At 48.3% G+C, this 23,303-nt stretch overlaps 7 protein-coding genes across 7 annotated transcripts; 3 read left to right on the top strand and 4 right to left on the bottom strand.

The window, feature by feature from the left end:
* Positions 1-1,180: 1,180 nt before the first annotated feature.
* Positions 1,181-2,022, top strand: TGAM01_v205676 (pfs domain-containing protein; the record flags this gene model as incomplete). The annotated part of the gene is made up of 2 exons (XM_018810452.2): positions 1,181-1,372; positions 1,426-2,022. 2 exons carry the CDS (start codon positions 1,181-1,183, stop codon positions 2,020-2,022), a joined length of 789 nt encoding a protein of 262 aa, XP_018656345.2.
* Positions 2,023-2,521: 499 nt separating this feature from the next.
* Positions 2,522-3,256, top strand: TGAM01_v205675 (hypothetical protein; the record flags this gene model as incomplete). The annotated part of the gene is made up of 1 exon (XM_024549684.1): positions 2,522-3,256. The coding sequence occupies one exon, from the start codon at positions 2,522-2,524 to the stop codon at positions 3,254-3,256; it is 735 nt and encodes a 244-aa protein (XP_024405542.1).
* A 198-nt stretch (positions 3,257-3,454) lies between these two features.
* Positions 3,455-8,422, bottom strand: TGAM01_v205674 (hypothetical protein; the record flags this gene model as incomplete). Its single annotated transcript, XM_024549683.1, has 1 exon — positions 3,455-8,422. One exon carries the CDS (start codon positions 8,420-8,422, stop codon positions 3,455-3,457), a length of 4,968 nt encoding a protein of 1,655 aa, XP_024405541.1.
* A 1,154-nt stretch (positions 8,423-9,576) lies between these two features.
* On the bottom strand, positions 9,577-10,583 carry TGAM01_v205673 (phytanoyl-CoA dioxygenase family protein; the record flags this gene model as incomplete). The annotated part of the gene is made up of 2 exons (XM_018810454.1): positions 9,577-10,032; positions 10,104-10,583. 2 exons carry the CDS (start codon positions 10,581-10,583, stop codon positions 9,577-9,579), a joined length of 936 nt encoding a protein of 311 aa, XP_018656347.1.
* A 1,423-nt stretch (positions 10,584-12,006) lies between these two features.
* TGAM01_v205672 (glycosylhydrolase family 18-1) lies at positions 12,007-13,305 on the bottom strand (the record flags this gene model as incomplete). Its single annotated transcript, XM_018810455.2, has 2 exons — positions 12,007-12,737; positions 12,804-13,305. 2 exons carry the CDS (start codon positions 13,303-13,305, stop codon positions 12,007-12,009), a joined length of 1,233 nt encoding a protein of 410 aa, XP_018656348.2.
* Positions 13,306-17,373: 4,068 nt separating this feature from the next.
* Positions 17,374-22,070, bottom strand: TGAM01_v205671 (hypothetical protein; the record flags this gene model as incomplete). Its single annotated transcript, XM_018810457.1, has 3 exons — positions 17,374-19,452; positions 19,501-21,492; positions 21,543-22,070. 3 exons carry the CDS (start codon positions 22,068-22,070, stop codon positions 17,374-17,376), a joined length of 4,599 nt encoding a protein of 1,532 aa, XP_018656350.1.
* Positions 22,071-22,797: 727 nt separating this feature from the next.
* On the top strand, positions 22,798-23,055 carry TGAM01_v205670 (hypothetical protein; the record flags this gene model as incomplete). The annotated part of the gene is made up of 2 exons (XM_024549682.1): positions 22,798-22,852; positions 22,916-23,055. The coding sequence occupies 2 exons, from the start codon at positions 22,798-22,800 to the stop codon at positions 23,053-23,055; spliced, it is 195 nt and encodes a 64-aa protein (XP_024405540.1).
* Between the last annotated feature and the right edge of the window lie 248 nt (positions 23,056-23,303).

Genomic DNA, 23,303 nt, shown 5'->3' with positions numbered 1-23,303 from the left:
GGCTATCGAAGAGCCAACACTTTCAAGTCGACTTCTTGGCCCAGAATGATAAACTATGGCACCTCAAACCCAGGCCTTCGGAGGGTGTCAATCACCACACCCAGATGGAGTCTCTTCAACAGCTCTTAGGAGATGGTGTTTCGGTCTCAGATTTCTCAAAATACACGCCAAAAGACAAACTCATTCTCTGCTACGTTCTGGCAAACTCGATGCTCTTCCTATATCCGGGCTCGTGGTTTCAAACAGCATGGAGCAGTGACAAAATCTACTTCGTCCGCCAATTCAGCAACTCACCATCTCCCGCGTTGGCATTTCCATATCTTTCTGTCGCATTTCAACAAGCTGAGCATGATTCGCCAAATCATATGCAATACCACTCACATCCTGCAATATTGGCCCTTGGCATCATCTTTTTAGAGATTGCCACAAATGCCAAATTTACGAGAAGACTTCGTGGGAACAATTCAATAGCGACGGCATGCAGGCCTTGCAACAGCTCCAGGAGTTGGAGCGTCAGATATCTCGCGATCGCTCCAAGAGGATATCTCGCGCCTTAATCAAGGCCATACGTTCTTGCCTTATACTTGAGCCGCCATCAAATTTTCCATGTAAGATACTGTCCGAGGAGGGTCCAATCAGACAATACATACTATCATGCATTATACAGCCTTTGGCTTCAGATCTCAGTGACGGGTATCAGGTTTCTTTAGACAGACTACATGAGGATTTGATGCTGGAAAAACACACCGAGGATCTCGACCAGTCAGGCGCTAATGAAAGGTCACTTTCAACAGCAGCCAACGTAACTCTGGCTGAAATAACTGGTATGGCCACCTTTACTCAGCTTAAATGTCGTTAAAACTCTTATAACTCTTTTCGTGCGCCAGAACCAGCAATAAATCTCATCGAGACGCGCAAATTCTGCCTTCTCGGAGGAAAAGTAGGCAGAGACGTGCGTCATGAAGGCGACAAGTTAGTGATGATAACGGCAGTGGGTTTGTATGAGACAACCAATAACTAATGGAGTTACACGTCATTCAGGAAAATAGCAGCCGATGCGTGGTTCGAATGGCACACGGATGCTCTTAATCGAATAGAAACGCTACGCGACACCGGGTCGCAAAGAGTCAGAATTGCTATTCTAGACAGCGGTATTGAGCTCTCCTAGGACCAAAAGGACATGTACGATGCAAATCCTAGATTCGAATATCGCAGCTGGGTAGGAGAAGATGCAGAATGGAAAGACGACGTCGGCCATGGCACGCATCTCGCTGTTCTCTTGCGCAAGATTGCGCCAAATGCTGCTATCCACGTTGCTCGGGTGTTTAAAAAGAGGCCTGATGTTGAGAAGTCAGCACAGAATATTGCTGAAGTGAGACCCCTTCTTTCTAAAACTGCTACACTATTTCTGATGTTATAGCCCAGGCTATACGGTACGCTGTAGACCAGTGGAAGGTCGACATTATCGTCATGTCTTTCGGATTTGGAGGCAAAAACGAGGTGGTATACGACGCCATTAAATATGCCGCTTTCAAGGACGTCCTCATGTTTGCGGCCGCTTCCAATGACGGCAAGAACCGTCCTGACGGAGTTGCATGGCCTGCCATTGAGTCGCATGTGATCTGTATTTATTCCGGTGACGGCTACGGCAATAAATCATCATTTACTCCCAGTCCAAAGGAGAACATGAGGATCATGGTCCTTGGAGAATGCGTCAGGTCAGCATGGCCGCCAAACTTGAACTTGCCCGGCGATAACAAAGACATGAGCGGTACATCATGTGCGGCCCCGATTGCTGCTGGAGTCGCGGCAGTCATTCTTGATTATGCAAGAGGATTTCTGTCACGCCAAGAGTGGGAGAGTCTCCATCGAATTGATTCCATGCGGCGTATGTTTGAACGACTAAAAGATCCCGATGGTCACATGCATTCTGGCTACTGGTGGATCCAGCACTGGGGGCTCTTTGACTCTAAGCGAGACGAATCTTGGATACAGGGAGAGATTAAAGGCTTTCTTGTTTAAGCCAGCAGTATGAAATTGTTAATTGAGGAGGAAAAGAGAATCCTGAAAGTTTACTTCTTCTATTACTTCTATCATCTCTATTGCTTTACTGTACTTACTACTTCTACTATAGCCACTGCTTTTGCTATAACTGCTGCTTCTACTATAGCTACTACTTTTACTTTAGCTACTGCTTTTACATATATTCCAGGCTTTCAGTTTACTCTTGCTTTATTTAAGCAACACGTAATGTTGGATGCTAAGTTTGAAGAACGATACATGTACCTGTACTTATCTCTGCTGACAATTTTCAGCCCAACCCCTCCCTGGAAGCGACATCACATGACTACAGTCGGGAGGAATATACCTCGATAACTGCAGAAAAGTGTCTTATTGAACTATTAGCTATTAGAGAATTGTTACGATGAGCAAATTGTATTATTTTCAGGCACCGAGTTTTGACATTAATCCTGACAGCGATGTGGCCCCAAGACTTGGAAGCATCTTTTCCAACCTTGAAATGCTAAAAGCCCCTCTAAATCAACAGGATTCAATCGCTGTTCCTAAACATCTCATCAACCAAAGCGTCGCCGCCGATTTTGACGAAAAAGACATCCGGGGCCACCAAACGCATGCCGATTTCAATGCCAACGCTATCCAGGGAGTCGGCTTTGGAGGGTCTACGGACCTCATCTACTCCTTCGCCCGTCATAAGAAAAACGTGTATCACTGCGAGTTGCTCGAGACTCCAGAGTTCGAACCGAATCAAGATTTCGTAACTGAGAGTATTCGAGCATCATGCAGAGTTCAAAACTTTCTAGATAATAGCCTCGTGGGCAGGAAGAGGGTATATATGATCACGGGATTGAAGATCGCCTCCGGGTTCTCCAAGTCCACAAACGAAAACCATCACAGCGCTAAGCTTAGAGTTGCGGCAAAAGCAACGGTTCTAGGGGGCCTAGGATTCAACATAAACGCCTCCAGTGCCCAAACAGTATCTCAAGGGCGGACTTTGAACAGAGTTGTGTTTGCGTATAGAGCCATCCGCATAAAGCTGAAGCGGGATGGTGAAGCTAGGTATAAGTATAAGAGCGGCGGGAAATATGACATTGAAGACGACGATGACGATGACGACGAGAGTGATGAGAGTTATGGGGATATTTGGGAGCTACAGCCTCTAGAAGAGACAGACAGGCTAAAGGACTTCCCAGACTCTGTTAAAATTGACATAGAAGGGGCACCAGCAGACGCGTAGGGATAGAAGAGGTAGCAGAAGTAGGAAATATACTAAAGTAATAGAGTGAACTGATGGAGCTAATACATATAGTAGAATAGGTAGATGTACTTGAACTAGATAAATGCTGCTAAATGCTACACACGGCCATATAATGGAAATTATTAATAAGACATGTACGAAATAGTAATTATGTTGGCTCTCCAACATTTGCCTCACTCAATCCCACCAATTAAACCCAGTGGCATTCTCCAACCCATTCTTCAAAGGAGCCGCCAGTGTGCGAATGTACTCTACATGACTATTACTCATATCCATCACCAACCCAGCAGCCGCGTTCACAACGTCCTCGTCATGAGCTTTTCCCAGGCCTTTGTTGAGAACATTACTCCTGTTCATCATGTTAATTGCGAGCTCCAGCCGAAGGTGATCCACCAAAGTCACTTCGTTCGTGCTCCGTCGCGCAGGCTCAGAGCCCAGCAAAATGGCCATCTCAGCCATAGGCTCAACCGTCCCCAATTCCTTCTGAAGCGTATTGAATCTCTCAAAATACGGAGTCCCACTCGACACGAATTCTTCGAGGAGCTCTACAACGCCATTCACACATCTGGCAATGACCGCTTTGACCTCATCCGGATTCGTAAGCTTCTGCTTGGGCAAGTTCAGCATCTTCATCTTGAGTGGCAGCGTATCAGGAAGCACTTTTGGCTTTCGATTCGGATTGGCTTGCCACGCGGGAGTTCGAAGACTATTTATCCTGTCCACAAGGTTCCTCCATACGGGACTTTCAGGACCCATCCATGATATTTTGTCCAAGAACGACGCATATTGAGAAGAGAACCCTTCTGTAATAAAAGCGTCCCCGACCTCGAGGATAAATTGTTCCAAGCTCTCGTAAAACGCTCTTGACTGTTCACGGTTTCGCGTATCCGGATTCTTGGGACCGAGAAAGACAGAGACATTTCCAAGAGTGTTGTTCATGTATGTGTAGCTGTCGCTGCTCCACAGATTGTACCAATGTTTGCCAGCATTAGACCTGGACAGATCTTTGTCATCTTTTACAGCCTTGTTTATACGAGCCAGCCAGTCGGGAGGATTCATTTTCATCAATGTGTATCGCTTCATCAGATCGACGTACTTTAACGAAGTCTCCGACTGCATTAAAACAAGCAGAGTATTCAGTGCTGTCGGGAATGCCGGGATCAGAGGAAGTTGAGCGTTGTCTGGTATGCTGAATCCATTCTTCTTTAAGAAAAGATCCGTCCATCGTCTGTTGCTTTCTGCGGAAGAGTCCAATACGGAATATTTAAGCTTCGTCAAAGTCCGACTTTGGTCAGACTGTAGCTCTATTTCATGACCTGCGAACAGGATAATATCCATGATTGGAGGATTCCCAAAGTTTCCAGAGTCGCCTTCCCATACTTCAGGCAGCTCGTCATCAGGCTTCAACGCGTCCCAGTCCACAGCTGGTTGTGCGTCGTGGACTGAAGACGCCATTGGAGTAGCGTACTTGAACAAGGCGTCAAATATCTTCTGCCTTAGTACAGGGCTAGTCGTCGTACTTAGTGCCTCCGTGAGCGCTTTTATAGAGGCTATACGGATATCCACATGGCTAGCTTTCTGAAGAATTCGAATGTTCAAATCCACTGCGAGGCTCGGATCAACAACCGGACATTCTCTCAGGAGTTGAGCCAACATTTTGACTGTAGTGACTTTTACCAGTGGTCCCTTGCTTTCTGATGAGCTGGGCTCCTCCGAGCGCCTGCTTGCTTGTTGTTGGAGCTTATCCAGAATAGCATCTGTAAAGCTCTCAAAAAACCTCTTTGCATCAGATGGAAGGAAACTCATAAGCGTCTGAGGATTAAGAAGCAGCCTGTGCCATGCACTTGCATTGGGATATTCCAAAACAAATTGCTGAATCAAGGGAAATGTCAACGAGGGACTGATCCCATCCAACATGGTCTCGATTATGTACGAAAAAGTTGCATATGGCTTTTCTGACTCAGGCTTCTTCCTTATGCTCTCAAGAACTGAAGCTGCTAGACGGGCGAGCAAGCGTGCTGGCACGTAAGGAAGTAATTCAGTCAGCATACCATGAACCTCATCACTATTCTTGGCTGTTTCTCTCTCAAGAAACTCTTCGTCAAGGTACACAGCCGGAATGCGCGTAATGCTGGCATCAGGGAATGGCGTCTTTAATAAAGAGCTGTCTGATCCATACTTCATATTTAGAACCAGGATTCCTGCCACCGCATAGGCATCCGCTGTTTTGCAGGTATGCTTCCTTTCGGGGATATAAGCCGACTGCCAGAAAGAACAAGGACGTGCCTTTTCCGGAATAACCGCCTTGGCATACTCAATTGCCGAGGTTTTTGATCCTGAACGTCTTTTCCAGTTAAACGCCGTTGTTTCGTAAAACTTATTGAGCAAAACATCCAAATAGGTTGATACCATCGATCTACTTTTCTGAGGCTGCGATATTCGGCCGTATTCCGGATCGGGATTCCACTCTACTGGTTGCAAATTCTCGTCTTCATCAGGGAGAGATGGCTCAGGGCGTTGATTAGCCGATTCATCAATCTCAACCTCGTCTCTTTCAACGATAATTTGATTGTTGTTGAATATAGGCAACCAAAACCGTTCAGCCTCTTCCAGAGACATACGGTCCTTGGAAAGGTTGACAATTGCATGCTTCCAGGCCTTTGTAATGCGCTCCTGACGCTGCACACGCAAAGGGAAGTCTTTAGAAGTCGGACTCTTGCTATAGGGCACTCCTGGAGAACGGATATATAGCCGTAGAGCCTCGCGCCAGCTGTCTATAAATTCCCCAATGGCCGCTTGAGTTTCCTCATCTACCTTTACAGACGCCATGGCTTTATGGGCATCCATAAACACGATACTCTCGATCCGCGATCGTGTATAAGGGAGATAGGCCATGGTCGTTCCAAAGTGGTCAGATAGATGTTGGATAGCGAGTCCTTTAGGCCAAATCTCACCGGCTGTGGCTATAGCGGGAGTCTCACGCATTCGATGTTCCGCCCAAATCGAGTCGTGAAATACCGCCAAAGCATTAAGAAATCTGATGGTTGGTTCCCGCATATTCTCAGGTTCACTAATCAAATTCGAGGATACCAGGGCATAGGCATCGATTATCTTGAACTTTTCACCCGCAGGGCCAAGAAGAGTCGATATCATTTCCTTCAGCATGGCAAGCGTCGGCTCCCAAACAGCTTCAAAAAGCGCATCGTCAGATGTTTCGCTGCGATCCTGGAAGTCATTGATACAATCCAAGCGGCGGGATACGGCTTTTCTAATCAAGCCAAAAGTGGCCTCCCAATTTCTGGGGTAAAAAATCGGTTCATTTGCAGCCATGATGGCAGTCTCGAAAAGGGTCTGCAAGATTTCATTCGCAGAGTGAATGCTCTTGGCAAGCTGTTCCAGAGTCATTGTCACTGGCGTGTCTCTGTTGAAATGCAGAACAGCCAGAAGGCTGATGCCCTCATGCCTTGAGATGCAAGACTGGCTGTACATTTCTTTGAGAGTTAATGCATCTTTGTTAAACCGCCGTGCCCAGCGAAGAGTTTCCGCAAAGAGATCAAGATCCCCTATTGCTATACAAAGTGACAGGGCGGCTTCGCACCACAGCGCTCGAGTTTCTGGACTGCGGCCTTGGGTGGCCTTTTTCATCCTCTCCGGCAGCTCTTGAAGGCGAACCTCGGATCTCATGGCATCCAGGTCTGCCGCCATGGGGAGAGCTGCCGTGCTCCTGTTCAATAGGAGAGCCTGTACGATATGGTGGTCGGCTGAATCCCAATCATTTGCGTCTCGCCGTTCAAAGTAAAACGTATTGCCATAGGCAAATGCGATATAATTTCCTGCTCGGCGGACCTTTATGAATAATGAAAGGGCTTCATTTGCGGACAATTCGAAAAAAATGCTCGCCTGCCAGCGGAGTGTCAAATTTTGAAACTCTGTGTGATCCAAGCTATCAGGTTCTCCGATATCAAATTGGTACCCGGCCGCGTTCTTCAGGAACAGACGTAATAACCGATACCTCAGTGACCGGGCAGGCTTCTTTACGAGGTCGACGAGTTTGTATCCGTTCACCACGATCTGAGGGAGAATAGAAATTAGGGTAGCCAGCATGTCCGTATACTCAGCCTTTGCTCGTGAGCGGCTCCACAACCTGAGCAAGCGAGCAACATTTCTTTTGTAATGCTCAGCATAATTGTCAAAGTCTCCGCGAAATACTCGACGCTCTTTCAGACAGCTGATGACACGGCTCCAAAATTGCATCGTCGCATCACTTGATATCATTCTGTTGGATACAAATCGCTTTCCTAGTGGATCGATAATTGTTTTGAAGAAATCACTGGGAGACGCCCCTAGCAATGTTTCACTCTCTGCGAACTTGTGCAGAATGTGCAAGCCGTAGTCTATACGGCTAGTAGCGAGAGGCTTTATCGCATGTAGGAACGCCGAGGCAGTGATTTCGCCGCGCCGCAGCTTCTCGCTGTAATAATCCTCAAAGAACTCTTGATCTGTGGTCACGGAGTGCTTGTATCTCTCCGGGAGCTGGCGCTTCATCTCCTCCCACTCTACTCTAAACGCGCCGCTGCAGGCTGGGATCAGCTTCACGTAGTCACCGCGCAATGGACGGCTATCGAATGGACCGCCGCCAGCACCCACGGCAGATGCAGATATTTCTCCATCCTCTCCCCACAACAACGTCAGGAGCTCCTCCATGGCCCTCTGGCGCTCCTTTCGTGCCCCTCTTGCACGGCCAGTATCTCCAAGTAGGTTGAAGAGAAGGCGAGCATGAACCAAGTTGAGCTTTGCCGCCAGCTGAGCAACTCCAGAAGCACCACCGGCGGTCTCCCAGGCCTTGGCAAACGTCTTTTCGCGGCGCAGATGGCGATAGAAGTGCCGGATGGCTGAGCGCTGAGCATCAAGGCAGAGCTCCTGGTGCATGACCGCGATAATCACGTGTGGATCGTTCGCGGCCAAGGGCCATAAAGAGAGGACAATGGACGGGAGAAGATCCGATGCCACGAGCGTTATCAAATTAGATGTGAGGGAAGATGCGGCGCCTGGATTGCTGGTTAAGACATGCCGTAGGTGGATTGCCTGGTCTCCAGGCGCGGAGCGTTGAAGAAGCTTCAGATCAAAGAATGCTGTGTTCTCCATGGCGACTTGTTAAAATGGCACTTTTGCCAGCACAAGGTGATGCAACAGATGGATGGTACGCAGGTCAATGATAAGACCCTCAGCGATAGCAATATATCATTCTTACACAAGTCATCTGAGTCACAAATTTCATTTTCTTAGAAGAAACAAAGAGGAGTCAACCTCCAAGCCAACCTTGGATTAAAGAACGAGGCTGTGTACTCTGTCGCTAGCAGTTGTTTATTACTCCAAGCTTGAGTCAGACTCGCCATTACGATGGAACTAGCCACAACGACCCCGCAGCAGGTGATCGATCTGGAAGCAGCGTATCGCAACGGCAAAACACATAGATTTTTTATTTACAACACTGGGACTTTTGGTTAAACATACAAACGAGAGATTTGCAGTTGGCATGAGAATGACTCATTTCGAATTCATTAGACTTCAGTCCTCAATCAATGTATGCATGGTAGAATTACACTTGGTCAAAAGCATCAGACCCTGGGCGTCAGCGCATTACGTGTATGTTGGCAGTTAAAGATAATTTCCCAAAGTAGGCAATCCAATGCATAGAGAACAGGTGGGCATAAACTGCCATGCCTTGATTCACTCCGTCCGATAAAGCCAAGCGTATATATCAACATGTACCTACATATTTTCCGTAGGAGAGCTAAATGCTCATGAGTGCACCCTTCACCTGTTATAAGCTTTGGTGGTCTGTGCAACCCACAAGAGACTTTTAGCATGGCTCTACGCATCCCCGAAATTCTCGTGTAACAGCACTAACTTGTTACCTGTCCTGCCTGTAAAACGACATTTCAAGGTGTGACACAGAGATTGCCATAAATCAGACGCAGTGCCGTGATTTCATTAGCATTGATTGGTCAATGTCTAATTGATTCTTGTTGCAACCTGCGCTTAGCTATTCGCCTCGACAACTTCCAGCATGATTCCAGTACTAGAGTGTCCACTATAAATCAGCGTAACGAGCATCAACTGAACTGGTCATTGATAGCAAGTCCAGTTGTCTGCAAGCTAACTGAATATAAATGAAAGACGCGATCCGATATATTGACAACATGGAAACTTGGGCATGCAGCTAAACCCTAGTTCCTCTTCGCATCCAAGCAACACATGTTATATGCAATTACTTGTGAACTTGGTAAATAAGCATCTCATAGCTTCGACTCAGCTTTGCCCTTCCACTTCGCCAGTATCTTCTGTACCGCCGCCCTCGGACTTCTCCCATCCACAAAGCCAATAAACGGGCTCCCAACCTTGTACCCCAGCATGCCCACCAGCCTCTCCGGAATCTCGTCCAGCTTCTCCCAGTCAACCGCCAAAATCATATTCTCCATGGGCCGGATCCAAGGCTGGCAGTACTGCGCCGTAAACGCCAGCCGGGGCTTGTCGCTGGTGTTCGCGCCGCCGCCGTGCCATAGCGTGCTGAGGAAGTAGATGATGCTGCCCGCCGGCATGATGACGGGGATGGTGTCCTTCATGGTGGGGATGCGCTTTGAGTCCCAGTTGTGAGAGTCGGGGACGATGACAGTTGCGCCGTTGGTGGCGGTGTAATCGTCCAGAGCAATCATGACGCCCTGATGTTCACCTCCGGTATTAGGCTCTTTATTCTCCAATACGTTATGCGTAGAGCAGCAATTTATTATGATTCATAGAAGTGGAAGAATAAAAAAGTACTCACCGAACCAAGAGGCTTATGAGGCCTCTCCAGCGACGCAAACCCATGGTCATAATGCAGAGTCTGAGCAGTCTCCCCAGGCAAGATATTAATGCTCTGAAACGAATTAAGCAAATATCCCGCATCCAGAAAATGATCATTCAGCGCCAACACATCCTCATGCAGCGCAAAGGCGTCGAACACACGCGACTTGTTCACCAGCGAGTACATGCGCTGCGTCTTGTGTCCTTCAAAGTTGTTGCGCCCTGCCTGGCCAGCAGGCCCAGCCGTCTTGGGGTCGTTTGTCAGCCTCAAGGCCTCAGCTTTGGCCGCGGCCACGGTGGAAGCATCAAAGGCATCTCGGATGATGACGAAGCCGTGCTTGTTGACCTCGTCGATGAGGTTCTGCATGCGCGCGTCTGGAGGCTTTGGCGCACTGAGGAGCCGCTTGTCTGCCCCGACCTCGTTGGGGATGGAACCTCCATGTAATCGCGCGTTACTCATTTTGATGTATATGAATTAGAAATGGACAAAAAGAGATGGAAAGGAAACTAGTAATAAAGACTCGTAGTACGCGATCCCAGTCAGAGAATACTACATATGTTCTGCGTGACGTGAAGGGCGGGTTGAAGGAAGGATGATTTCCGAGGACGTAAGATTGTCCGGATGAAGCCGTATATATACAACTACCTAGTTGTACATTAAACTTTAAGGTAAACTAAGGTGTCAATGGTCAAGACGGGGGTATGCACGCGCGGGTGAGATACACGCAACTACTTCCCAGGAAGTCCCTGTAATCCCAGAGCACCGAAAATAGACTCAAGCAGGCTCAACAGAATCTATTCAGAACACAAGCTACATTTTCACCATTCAAAAAGGGAGATGCGACATCAAAAAAAGAAGTTCTATATCAAGGATGCAGTGAAAAAAGCGCTTCACAAGCTCATGTACAAGAACTACAAAGTCGCTTTTTCAAGCTCCTCAATTAACTCCCTAGCACCAGCCGCACATCAAGAAGCGGAGAAAGAGGATCCATCCCCAGTAAGCCGAGGATGAAGAACTCGTCGTCGGCTCGCTATGCCAAATCCAGGAAGCAATGGCATACTCTAGGTTTACTAGTGGCCAGCGCCGCATTCCACCCGAACCTAGGGGACAAAATTGTTTGAGATTCGTTATTGTCTTTTTGTATTACTGAACAAGAAGCACAATCAAAATACAGAGGAAGAGACGCTGATTGGATTAGAGTTGACGGAAGCAAAGTTATTATTGCCGTCTTACAGTATTTAGCAACAGTAACTTGCATGCTGACGCGCGACTTCAGCAAATCCAACCAAGTAAGCTATGCACTTGCGACTAGTGCTCCGATTAGGCTATCCGCTGCCTGCTCTTCAGATAGTTTCCCATGATCTAATAATAGCCGGGAGAGTTCAGAGATGATCATAAAGCTCTAGCCAAGGATTGTCTACTTATCAGTAGCTCGTATAAGTAATAGTGTTCGCCAATTACTATCTCGGTGCCAATAACGTTATGCATCATATATCACATCATCGAGACATACACCGTATCACCTCGAAAAATAGGCTTACAGTTTCATCGACATTTGATCACAGTTGACTTAACAATTACTAAATATTGTAGTCAGCTACTGTCCTATACAGCTCATAGCAGCCAACTTTCTAAGACAGATTAAGATTTTTTTACAAATCCAACTATAAAGCCCGATTCGAGCTTTAGACATGCTACACGACTCACTCAATTTAACAGGCACAGACAATATTCCAAATATGAACATATTCAATTCGCTCGCTTTTTATAAACAAAATGGGCTTTATACACAATATTTCAGCCCAATTAGCGTTTCAGATTATATACAAGAAGATTCGATATCCATTTTCCTCCACATCGTCGCCTCATCCGCATTAGCCGCTTACTGAGAGCAGACGCCGTTGGAGCAGAAGTAAGGGTCAGAGCAGTCGTTGTCGCTACCGCAAGTAGCGCCCAGGCAGTGGCCCTCCCAAGAGCAAGTGGTAGGAGGAGGAGCAGTGCTGCCAGCATTTCCACACTTGCCGCTGTTGCAGGTGAGAGAGTCGGAGCAGTCGTCGTCAGAGCTGCAGGTAGCACCAGCGCAGTGGCCGACCCAAGAGCAGGTAGGGGAGCTTCCAGCGGGAGTGGTGGACGAGGGAGGAGGAGGAGTAGTACCGGAGCCGGAGCCGATGGCAGCCTTGATGGTCTTCTGGAAGTTGCCGTTCTTGACAGCGAGCTGAGCCTCCCAGAGCATGATACCGCCAACGTTGGGCAGGTTAAGAGCAGAGACACCGTTGTAAGCAGAGATGAGAGAGCTGGGGGAGATGTAGCCCTGGTCACCGTCGGCACCGCTGGCCAGCGCACCAATGAACAGAGTAGCGTTGCCAATGTTCTTGCTCCAGTTCTTGACAGCAGTGTTGAAGCCGGACTGGCCAACGTTGCAGTTGTCGTTGTTGTAGAACTGGACCCAGACGTAGTCGAGGAGCTGGCAGACGTTGAGAGGCTCAGAAGCATCGGGGAAGGGGCACTGAGGAGCAGCAGTAAGGTAGTACCTCTTGCTAGTGTCCTTGGCAAAGTTGGATCGGAAGCGTTGAGTCATGGCCAGGTAGCCAGTAGGGTTACCAGTCTCGTTGTCTGTATTGCAAGATGGCATGTTAGAAAAGAGTCGTTTTTTATCACGTTGAGAACGGCTTTACTCACCAAGATCAACACCGTCGAGCTTGACGGTTCCGAAAGGACGGAGAGTAGGAGTGGCAGTACCACCCAAGAACAGGTTCCAAACCATATCGGCAACCGCCTGTCCCTGAGAATCGCCCGAAAGGGTGACTTGAGAGAAGTCGACAGCACCACCCATGCTGAGGATGACCAGCTTGCCGGCGGCCTGGCAGGCCTTGATGGCGGGAACCAAAGAAGAACCATCCTGGAGGTTCGTGGCACCGGCAGCCTTCTGGGCGGAGGACGGGCCACCGAGAGTGCTCAGAGAGAGCGAGGGGTAGCCACCACCAGCAGAGAACTTGTCGAGGAAGGCCAAGTTGACAATGTCGTATGACGAGTCCGCACATACATTAGCCAAGGTAGTCGAGTCGTCTTCGGCGCCCCAGTAGACGACGAGCTTGCCTCCAGCGGCGCGCTTCTCCATGGGTGCTGCGAGAGCAGCAGAGGCCAAAAGGCCGGTAGCAACCAGTGCTTTGGTGAAAAACATTTTCGATATATGTATGTACAGTTAAAATGAATAAAAAAAAACCAGGCGGCAAGATATATACAAGAGGCCTGTAGAAGATGACCAGATCTTCACTTGTGCTGCTGCTGCTGCTGTTGCTGAGTTGTCCAAAGGCAAACTTGCTGAACCAACAAGCAGCCGGCATCAGCACATCTATTTATCATTTTTTCGAAATTCCCGAATCTCAATTACAACAGGTGCCAAGGACTTTCTCGTAGTAGTGGTGAAACGAAACAGCTTGCCGTGTAAGCGCGGTCAAAATAGAACGGCCCAATGCGGCAGTCGAGAATAGTTGCTAGTCCAGTCTAGTCGAGAATCCGGAAGGTAGCTCCAGGTACGGCTGGGCCATGGACGGTCTGGCCAGATGAATGAAGTTTGACAATTGCCCCGGACGGCGATAGTCCAGGGTCCTCGGTTCCTAGCGTTCCGAGCTAGACAAGCACTATGCCATCGGAAAAGAAGCATATGAGTAAGATATCACCATTATCCGATGCAATCCAATAGAGCCATGCGCACACGAGGCCCATCTCGAAGCGAGAGGGCACTCGCGCCGGAATAACGTTACATGATATGGCGATAAACGAATTTGTTTCTCTAAGCACTTGCCTAAAAAGCCAACACGGCAGGCGAAGAGAAATAGACACCACAACACTTACACGATGAAAGAGGGGTCGTAGTATAGTCGTATGGTTCGTCCAGTTGCAGCCGGAAAACTGCAAGCCAGCAACCGACAGTCCGTTCCTCTCAGCCCCATTGAGCTGCTACAGTACGACCTAGAACATGTAGGCGTTCGTCTCTGTCACATGGAGACGTTCCATTCCGTCTGCCACGCCGGAGTTTTAAGACTAAACAGCAGCAACCCTGCCAGGGCAGCCCCGACTGGCGACGAATGAGAGCTCTCTGCAGTTTGTGAATGTCGTCGTGAGACGCTTATCTGACCCAGGGACCCTCACTTCGGCAATAGCGCTGGTGGGCACGGCGCCAGCGGCGACAGATTTGGCAGGTAACTAAGCAAACGGCTAAGATGAGGCCCTCGCTGGGGGTCATCAGCACCGAGGTCCAGCCGGCTCGTGTTCTTGGACATACAAATAAAAGACATGTCTATGCTTAACAACTTGCCTAATGAGTTCAAGAGTTAAACTCAATGTCATTTTCCCGTTGCTTTAATTTCGAAGCTCAATTTAACCGTGTTGCATCCGATCCAGCTAGCCGTGCGCCATGGAACGATCTAGTCGCATCATGCCCAGCTGTCCATTTGTGGGATTGAATTCTTCCGTCTCGAAACACGATCGGAATCCTCCAGATGAGATGCCCCATGCAAGGCTGGATAGCTCTATGACAAGGACCGCTCTAAATGCGTCATGCGGGAATGCCACTTGAAAAGGCTGAAATTCGACCATCCAAGCAGCTGGTTCTGCTAGCCCAGACTCGTACAGTCAGCCGTTGGCTGATTTGATGTGAAACGAGGAACATGCCAAAACAGGTTAGAGATAAAGAACGATGCAGCCAATAATGGAGAGTCACGTCACTGGGCGACATAAAATGTTGTGGGTCGCTTAAATGGGCCAGGGGATCGTAAAAAAATCCAGAATCACGGTCCCATCAGTTGGATTGAACGTTTGCTACTCCGCAATGGGAAAATGTTGTTGCACCCTGCTAAGGCAAGTCTCATTGCAACGGCATAATTCCTAAGCCTGTCTTCAATTCTTCCCAGAGGCATCGTAACTCGGTCACGCACCACCTTTTCTATGCGGTCGTCAAGGTCCCGTTGATAAAGCACTACCTTTGGCAGGGAGCTTCGATACGAGAAACTCCTCAACGTCGTCAATCTCCTCTATACAGGCAGAGTGTTCCATACCCCTGGCATGTCGTCAGTTGGTATATAAAAACAGAAAGAAAAAGGAAAAAGCGAGGTGTGAAAATGAAAAGAATGAAATATCCGCGCAAGGTAGCGAACAAGCAGCATGAAATTGAATATGAGATGTGAACAAAGGGAAATGGGATGATGGGCTGCTCACTCATATGTTTCTCGATTCACGTCATAGCCGAGCTCCTTAAGTCTCTCCTCGGTAGCCGTGCCCCATTCGTACAGGACTACCGGGTCTATATCGCCGTGTCCCATGAAGATTGGTGTGTCCTGGTTGAAGTTGGTCCCGGGGATAAACTCCTTCAACTTATGGCTTAGAGGCAGCCAGCAGGATAAGCCAACGATACCGGCCAATTTGAAGGGGGCTGTGATGCCAGAGAAGATACTCATGGCGCCGCCTTGGGAAAAGCCACCCAGCACAATGCGGTCAGAGGAGATGCCATCTGCAGCTTCATCCTGGATGAGAGAGTAGAGGTAGGCACGAGACTCAAGGATACCGGCTTCGTCCGTATCGCGAGACCTCTCGTCAAGGGTCATTTTTGATGCAGCGCCAAGAGATTTCTGTTGCACGGGCCATGTTAGTTTGCATAGACACGCACAGAGACCAGGAGCAGGTACTCTGAAATACGAGTAGACTTATAACAAGGCAAGAAGGAAAGTCATACGACATCGAACCAGGCAGGCATGAAAGCGCCTCTGTTCTGTACACAACACATCGTTAGCCAACCCATATGATAATGTTATAAATCTCTTGCTGTGTCTAGCGTCCAAGAGAGACAAGACGCATGGCATGTTGGACTCACCACTGTGATGGGCATAGTGCGCGCATTGGGCAGGACGAATTTGACCTCATCGAGTCTGTGCTTCCTCTGCCACAGTTTAACGACATCGGCCCAGCCTTTTCCGCTGTCGCCGAGCCCGTGCACGAAGATGACCGTGGCCGTGTGCCGGCTCAGGGCCGGAAACACCACCGGACCAGCCCGAGAAGCCATCGTGGAATCAGGATTGGCAAGATTGGTGGCGTCGCTCTGGATGCTGGAGAAAGAGTTACTGCTGCTACTGCTGCTACTACTGAGATGACTTGAAGCAAGGTCTGTAACCAATAAAGGGGGCAAAAGGACCAGAACAACTGCTATCAACGCCGCCGCAAGACTGAAACCAAACAAAGCGCTGCGGCTGAAGCTGAAGCTGGGCATGAGGCAAAATTGCAAGGATGGCGAGAGCGGATTGGTGGAGAAGATGGGACGGAAGCAATTCTTCAGTATGACTTGCCGTAGGGCTGTGATTGGCCGCCGCATCGGACAGCGGTTCCCAAAGTAGTACAGCTGGCCTAGAGGTCGTTTCCCCACTCTCTGGTACTCCCAATGCCACATGTAGAGTTGGGATGAAAAGTGACTGTCAGCCAGCAGAATACATGTACCTTCGCCTCAATTATAGGAGCAGATATCTCGGATTGCCACATGGAAAGGCTAACAAAAGCTAGAGTAGCTGATGTAAACGGCTGACAACAAACGTCGCAAACTATTGGTATTTTCTTCTGCCGATCTCTAAGCCAATCTTAAAGGCTCGTTTGTCATAAGCCTCCTCTACTGTCATTTGCCTAAGGTACAGGTAGGTAAGTATACCTACCTTATACTTTCAATCGTATATTAGTTGACGCTAGAAAATACACGGTACATGTAAGGCTCACATTAAGGCAAGTAAGGTAGGCAAAGTAATGTCAATTGAGCTATAGTCATAGGACAAAAGCCTGGAAACGCGGGGAAAAAAAGTGAAAAGACCACTAACTTTATATGGGGCGGATTCTTCACGGCATATATTAGAAACAAAATGTAGACTTCTTGAAATTATGCAATATAATAATATCCCAAGTTATATATTTTATTTTGTCTTTATACAGATTTTTTTAGAATTATTCATGATTTTTTTCAAACACATGAAATTTGGGTGAGAGCTAGTAGAGCATTTCCAGACTTTGGCCTATGACTGTATGTCCACTGAGAATGTACGCGGTGATGCTCAAATTGAAGGCCGATCAGCATTCAAGAACCAGCCACTTTTCGCATATGTCAACACTTCCCGCATACTGGAGAAGCAAGTGGGCAATCAACAGCTACCCAGAGCAGTAGCAGCAGTAGCAACAGTACCACGCTAGAGGAAAACATGGCTGATTGCTGGTTTTGCTATGGCATTGCTTCTGCACCTGTCACTTGCAAGAGACTCAGGCGGCCACCCCGATTTGCCCAGGCTATCTTATTGCCATGTACTGACACCAGACTAGGAGAAAGCCTGTAATCCTCAGGAAGCCAAAGGATTTGCTTTTTATTTAGACATATCCACTCATCGTCAAAGTGCAGAAACGTTTCGGAAGAATGCTCATCGAAATATTGTGTAGAAGAGGCTGATATAGATGACAATCGAATCGGTTGATAGTCCGACAAAAGGTTTGCGTCGTCAGACGAGAAGGTCAAGGAAAGCCGGCTGGCCCCCGCGAATAGCTCCCGGCATTCCCATGTGGTCGTGTTCCATAGCAGGATGACGCCCAGCAAAGACAAGGCCAGAGTCTTGCTGTCGTGAGAGAAAGCCAGGCGCAAGTAAAGGCCCCGTCCTGCCTCGAAACTCAAATTCCGCTGGAGGCTACGCGTGGCCGTATCCCAGAGTGAGATGCTCCCGCTCTGCGACGCCGAGGCCAGCGTCTTGCCGTCCGGCGAAAATGCCACGAAGTGGATTTCGTCTCCCTGTAACGTCCACAGAGTGTTCCCCGAGGACGCGTCCCACAGCCATAGCCGGGTAGTCTTCTCTTGTGATGCCGTCACTAGCATCTTGCTATCCGGTGAGAAAGCTATAATAGGCGCCATAAATGGATTAAATGGCCGAGCTCGCTTTTGCGTCAGCCGGCAGGTCCAAGTGGGCGTATCCGTATCCCAGAGCTGCACGTCGTCAGGTCCCGTCACGGCTAGAGTCTTGCCATCAGGCGAAAATAATACAAGAAGTTTATAAGCCATGGCCACTGGAGTGATTGTTTGCTGACAGCTCCACGTTGCTGTGTCCCAGACTTGGAAATCATTTTTCGAAGCCAGTACTAGTTTCTCGCCATTGGGCGAAAAAGCCATGAACGCAGCACTCACACGAGTCCAGTTAATAGGCTCCTCAATCATTCTTTGGCGGGTCGTTAAATCTACATCCCAGAGCCTGATAGTGTGATCAGATGAGGCAGAGGCTAGTGTCATGCCATCAGGCGAAAAGGCGACACCATTGATTCCCAACCTGTGTCCCGTGAGTTCGCTCCATATGCTCCCCGTAGCTACATCCCAGAGCTGGATAACTGCATTAGACCCCTCAAAGGCTAGCATCTTACCATCAGGTGAGAAAGCTAAAGAAAAGACAGAGACGAATTTTGTCCAGAAAGTTTGCCGCAGGCTCCATGAGTCTGTATCCCAGAGCTGGATGGCATTCTTGTTCAATGATATGGCTAGTATACTACCATCAGGTGAAAAAGCCGCACATTGAACTAGGCCATCGTGTGTCTCAAGCGTCTGTTGGTGCTCTCCGGTAGCCATATCATAGAGTCGAATGGGTTCATGGTCTGCTGCCGAAGCTAAGATCTTGCCGTCGGGTGAGAAGGTTACAGACTTGACCCTATTACAGTGTCCCTCGATTGTTTGTCGGCAACTTCCTACAGCTGTATCCCAGAGTCGAATCATCCTGTCATCTGACGATGAGGCCAGTATCTTGCCGTCGGGTGAGAAGGCTATACAATTAACCGATTCAATATGCCCCTCAAGCGTTCGCTTATGGCTTTGCGTGGACATTTCCCAGAGTCGAATAGTGTTATCATGCGACGCAGAGGCAAGTATCTTGCCGTCAGGCGAGAAGACTACACAAGAAACTCGGTCACTGTGTCCCTTTAGCGTCTGTTTTAAGCTTCCTGTGGACACCTCCCAGAGTCGAATTGTCCCATCCCCCCACGACGCGGAGGCAAGCATCTTGCCACTAGGCGAGAAAGCTACAGACTCGACGGCGTTGGGCTCCTCGAGAGTCTGGCGGTATGAATCCCAGTGGGTTTTAATCCCCCCCAGCCTTTCGATGAATGGTAACCGATGTTTCCATTGCGCGGCCCTGACCTCGCTTGCTGTTGGGGTGAATACTAGTGCAGAGGCATATGCCTGTAGCGGAGCTCGTTCTATAATTGATGCGTGACTTCGGATTAAATTTTCAGCCTCTTCTAGAAATTGAACTAGCCGGGATTTCACATTTAAGTTCTAGAAGTGATGAGTCATTGCAAGCAATGAAGAGCGCTCTGAACTTACCAGGGCAATATGCAGAAGCTTTCTTACTAACTCCACACCCTCTGCAAGGTTTCCTAGGAGAGACAAGCTTTCTAACCAGTTCAAGAATTTCTCCCTGAGAAATTTCAATACGGCCCCATCATCTATAAGAGCTTCCTTATGCTCGAGGCTTTTCAAATGTATGGCGTTAAGATGATCGGCCCAGAAGACGCAGGAGTATCGTATTGAAGCCAAGGGATCCGGGTCCGGAGGACTAATATTCTCCGGCTTGAAGCCATAATCCAGGTTGTACATATTTCGTCTGAGATTTGAAGACATGGCTTGGATCGAACACATTGCCAGGTCTTCATGCCCCTGCGACATCCCAGTTGGACGGAGCCTGGATTCGTAATTTTCCTGGAAATACTCTTTTGCTGACTGGTGGATAAGGTATACTGTTTCGTCCTGGACTACTAGGAATGAACCGCATTTGCGCACAATAGTTGCTGGGGCAGCGTCTGGCAACTGAGCGAGCACTCTGAGTTCAGAAAGGGTCAAAGGACGAAATGCAAGAGTAGCAGCTATGAGCACGTTTTTACAATACTCACAGTCTTTTCTCAATCCCTTCTCAATCTTGTGCATAATATAGTCGTATAACTGCGATAGGCCGGAAGGTGTTTCCCTAACAATGTCGAGAGCGTACATTCCGTCAACGACGATTTGGTACCCATCCTCTTTGTCAAGTTCCTTGAACACTAAAGCCACCCAAAGAAACGTATTCTCTGCTCGTTGGATAATTTCCTTCTTCAGTTGTTCCAAAATCTCGTCAGTATATCCTGGTCTAGCCTTCAACATGGAAAGTTTGTGGTCGATGAACGTATTGACTGGATTTTGCAGTTTCTGGGAATCGAGTTCGACCAACGAGCCTTCCGTTTCTGGAGATTTAAGATCAACCGTTGGACGGCTTGAGACGAGCCACTTCACTTTATCAGAGATCTTTAGAGAAGTTAAAATAAGCCTTTTGAGATCGCCTAGGCCCTGCTCACACTCATCAAGAGCATCAATCACAAGATACACCGGAGATAACTTCGGATCTTGCAAAATACTCTCAAACACACCATTCAGAGAAAAGTATGCCCCATCGCCTTCAAAAAGGGAAGCACCTGCATTATCATGCTTTGATTTCAGATGAGACATCAGATGTGGTTGCTGTACGAGAAGCAGCCATATCAGAGATCTCAGGGTGGCTGTAGCGGTATTTAAAGACTTGACCGTGCCTTGGCAGAAGAAAAAAGAAACTTTGGGTGTCAATGTAGCGGAGTGGCTCATAAGCTCGCGGATGATGCCCATTAGAAGCATCGTTTTGCCTGTACCTGCAGAGCCTTTAATCCATAGTAATCGACATAATGGTGGCGCAGAGTCGGTGCTGCTCCAATCCGTAAATGCTTGGTATTCCTCCATTTGGAAGATCCACTCGTTTGCCTCGCTGAGTAACGTATCTTTGTTTCTCTCAATTTTCTTCATGTCATCTTGGGGATCTACCACGAAGAGATCTCTTAGGCATTGCTTATTCTTCTCATCCACGTTGCTCTTCTGAAAAAAGACAAAGTCTTGAAGAGTTTGATGGAAACTCCCAAGCAGCTCGTTTGTTTTTGTGGCATGCTGAAGGAGTTGCCCCATCATGTCTTTCTCCCGAACCTTTATGTAACGGTCCAGATCGCTGCAAAGGGCATCTTCCGTTTCTTTAATGGTATTTAAATCGTGTTCCCAATGATCCCAATTCGCAAGGCCTCGGAGGAACTCATAGCCTCGGTGCCTGTAGTAAGAGCATACGCTTCTCATTTGATACAGAAGGAGAACCTTGTAAAGCGAAATAATCTTCGTTTCCAATTGAGGCCGAATTGATTCGAGTTCGTCAACGTGATCCTTTTCCAAGAGGTTTTCGGTCAGGGCGCAATACCATGTCATTCTAGAGACAACATGAGCTATGCCATCAAGGTTGGATTTTGCGGCGTTGGCAGGGTTCATGAGAATCTGTGGGGGATCAGTTGTGAAAACTCAAGACTTACCAGGATATTACTCACCTGCAATCCGATAGAAGCACCAGCCCACGGAAGCGCGGCCTGCGGGATGCGTTGAACGGCGGCATCGACGATTCCCTTCACCGAAACAACAAACTGCGTAACAGCGCTCACTGCATTCGCGGTATTCGACCTCTTGGAAAGCTTCGCCTGGCCATCCTCCACTAGCTCCTTCATGAGGCCCTGTAGTTTAGCCCGATCGTCTAGGCATGCCAAAACTTCAGCGTCAGAAAGCCTGGTCGTGAGGACTGTCGTCAGGGTCTTTATGTAAGCCCTGACGAGCCTTGCTGTATCTTGGCGCTGAGCGAGATCTTCGAAGGCAGCGATCCATAAGTCCTGAGATTTTGAAAGGCTTGTGTGTTGTTGCTGCTCTGTTGGCTCGGCTGCCTTTGCCACTGCCGTGCTGCTCGAAGGTGGTCTCGGACCGTGTACATTAGCTATGCGCTGTCTAGAAGAAGGCGGCGATGATGCATTGCGCTTAAAAAGTCTCTTAAGCCTACCCAAACGTTTCGGGCTCGCTTTTCTGTTCATGGCCTCAACACTGATATGAGGGGTCGAAACTGCTAAACAGAAGGGTGTTGCAACGCGACAATGGCGCGACGTATACGTGTAACGCAAACGTCGTGTATCTAGGCCTTGAGCACCAGAGTTATAATGTTTGACTTAACAAATGCCCATAGGAGCTCAAGGCAAAGCAAGAGGGGATATGGGACGATGCGAGATGATGCGAGCGAGCGACAGTGGGCGAATGCGAATACAGGCAACAGCATGGAGTTTTGCTGCGACGGCCCAACATCCCACTGTGGTAAGGCGGCCATGCAGGCGGTCCCGCATTCTGAACTTGCATCTCGGAGTGAATTTCGAAATCTCCCATTGGCCTCAGGATCAGGATCGATTTGGGAGGCGTATGGCCAGGAACACTTTCACATAAGATTGTACTTTATGTACTGACAAGTAGGTTTAGGTAGCGTTAGTCTTTGGAGAGAACACTGAACTGCTGGTACCAGTACGTACAAGCACTCCACGTTACTTCTTAGACCCCGCCGTAGATTCGCGGGTCGGCGATGCGGTTGGGCCGCAATGCCGCAATGCAGGAAAACACAAGGCTCACTTATCTTCTGCTACTGTTGTTATTGCTTTTGATAGGTCTGCTGAGTCCATATTACACAAGCTTACTATACTATAGACTATGACTTTTGAACTTATAACCTGTGCCCCTGTAAGCAAGAGGACTCATCCTTTACAATTCAGGGAGCGCATGAAGCCCGCCTCCTTTTGTAGATCCTCGCTATCATCAATGGTGAGAAATTGTGGTAGGAACGATTATCTATCTGGTGAAATCATCTCTGCCTTTGTACTAATTGGTTTTGAAACAGGGATAGGAGCAGCAGAGCTCTGGCAAGCTCCCGTGTGCAGTTATATCAGCTGGATACGTCCTGCGGACAACATTGAAAATCGGAGTAGCACTTGCAAGGCGTTCTTATTCGTCTTTGTTTGTAAATTGAGATATACATGAGTCGCGAACTAGAGTGAATAACGATATGGATCTCAGAGCGTTTGGTTGATGCCGCCAATTTACATGTATTAGGGTAGGCCTTTATTTCGTAAAACTCTTTACTATATCTAGTTATTCAACAGAGAAGTATTAGGGGCAAAGAGTCATCTTTGTTGTATATAAGAATAAGACAACCAGGGCTAAGAATATTCTTCTCCCTGCGTCTATGGCTGTAGACGACGGATATCTTTGTATACGCTTGTGCGGCA

The sequence above is a fragment of the Trichoderma gamsii genome (assembly GCF_001481775.2).
Source record: "Trichoderma gamsii strain T6085 chromosome Unknown Scaffold_18.2, whole genome shotgun sequence".
Lineage (NCBI taxonomy): Eukaryota > Fungi > Ascomycota > Sordariomycetes > Hypocreales > Hypocreaceae > Trichoderma > Trichoderma gamsii.
Note: the sequence above shows the minus strand (reverse complement) of the source record. Positions and strands in the feature narration are given on the sequence as shown.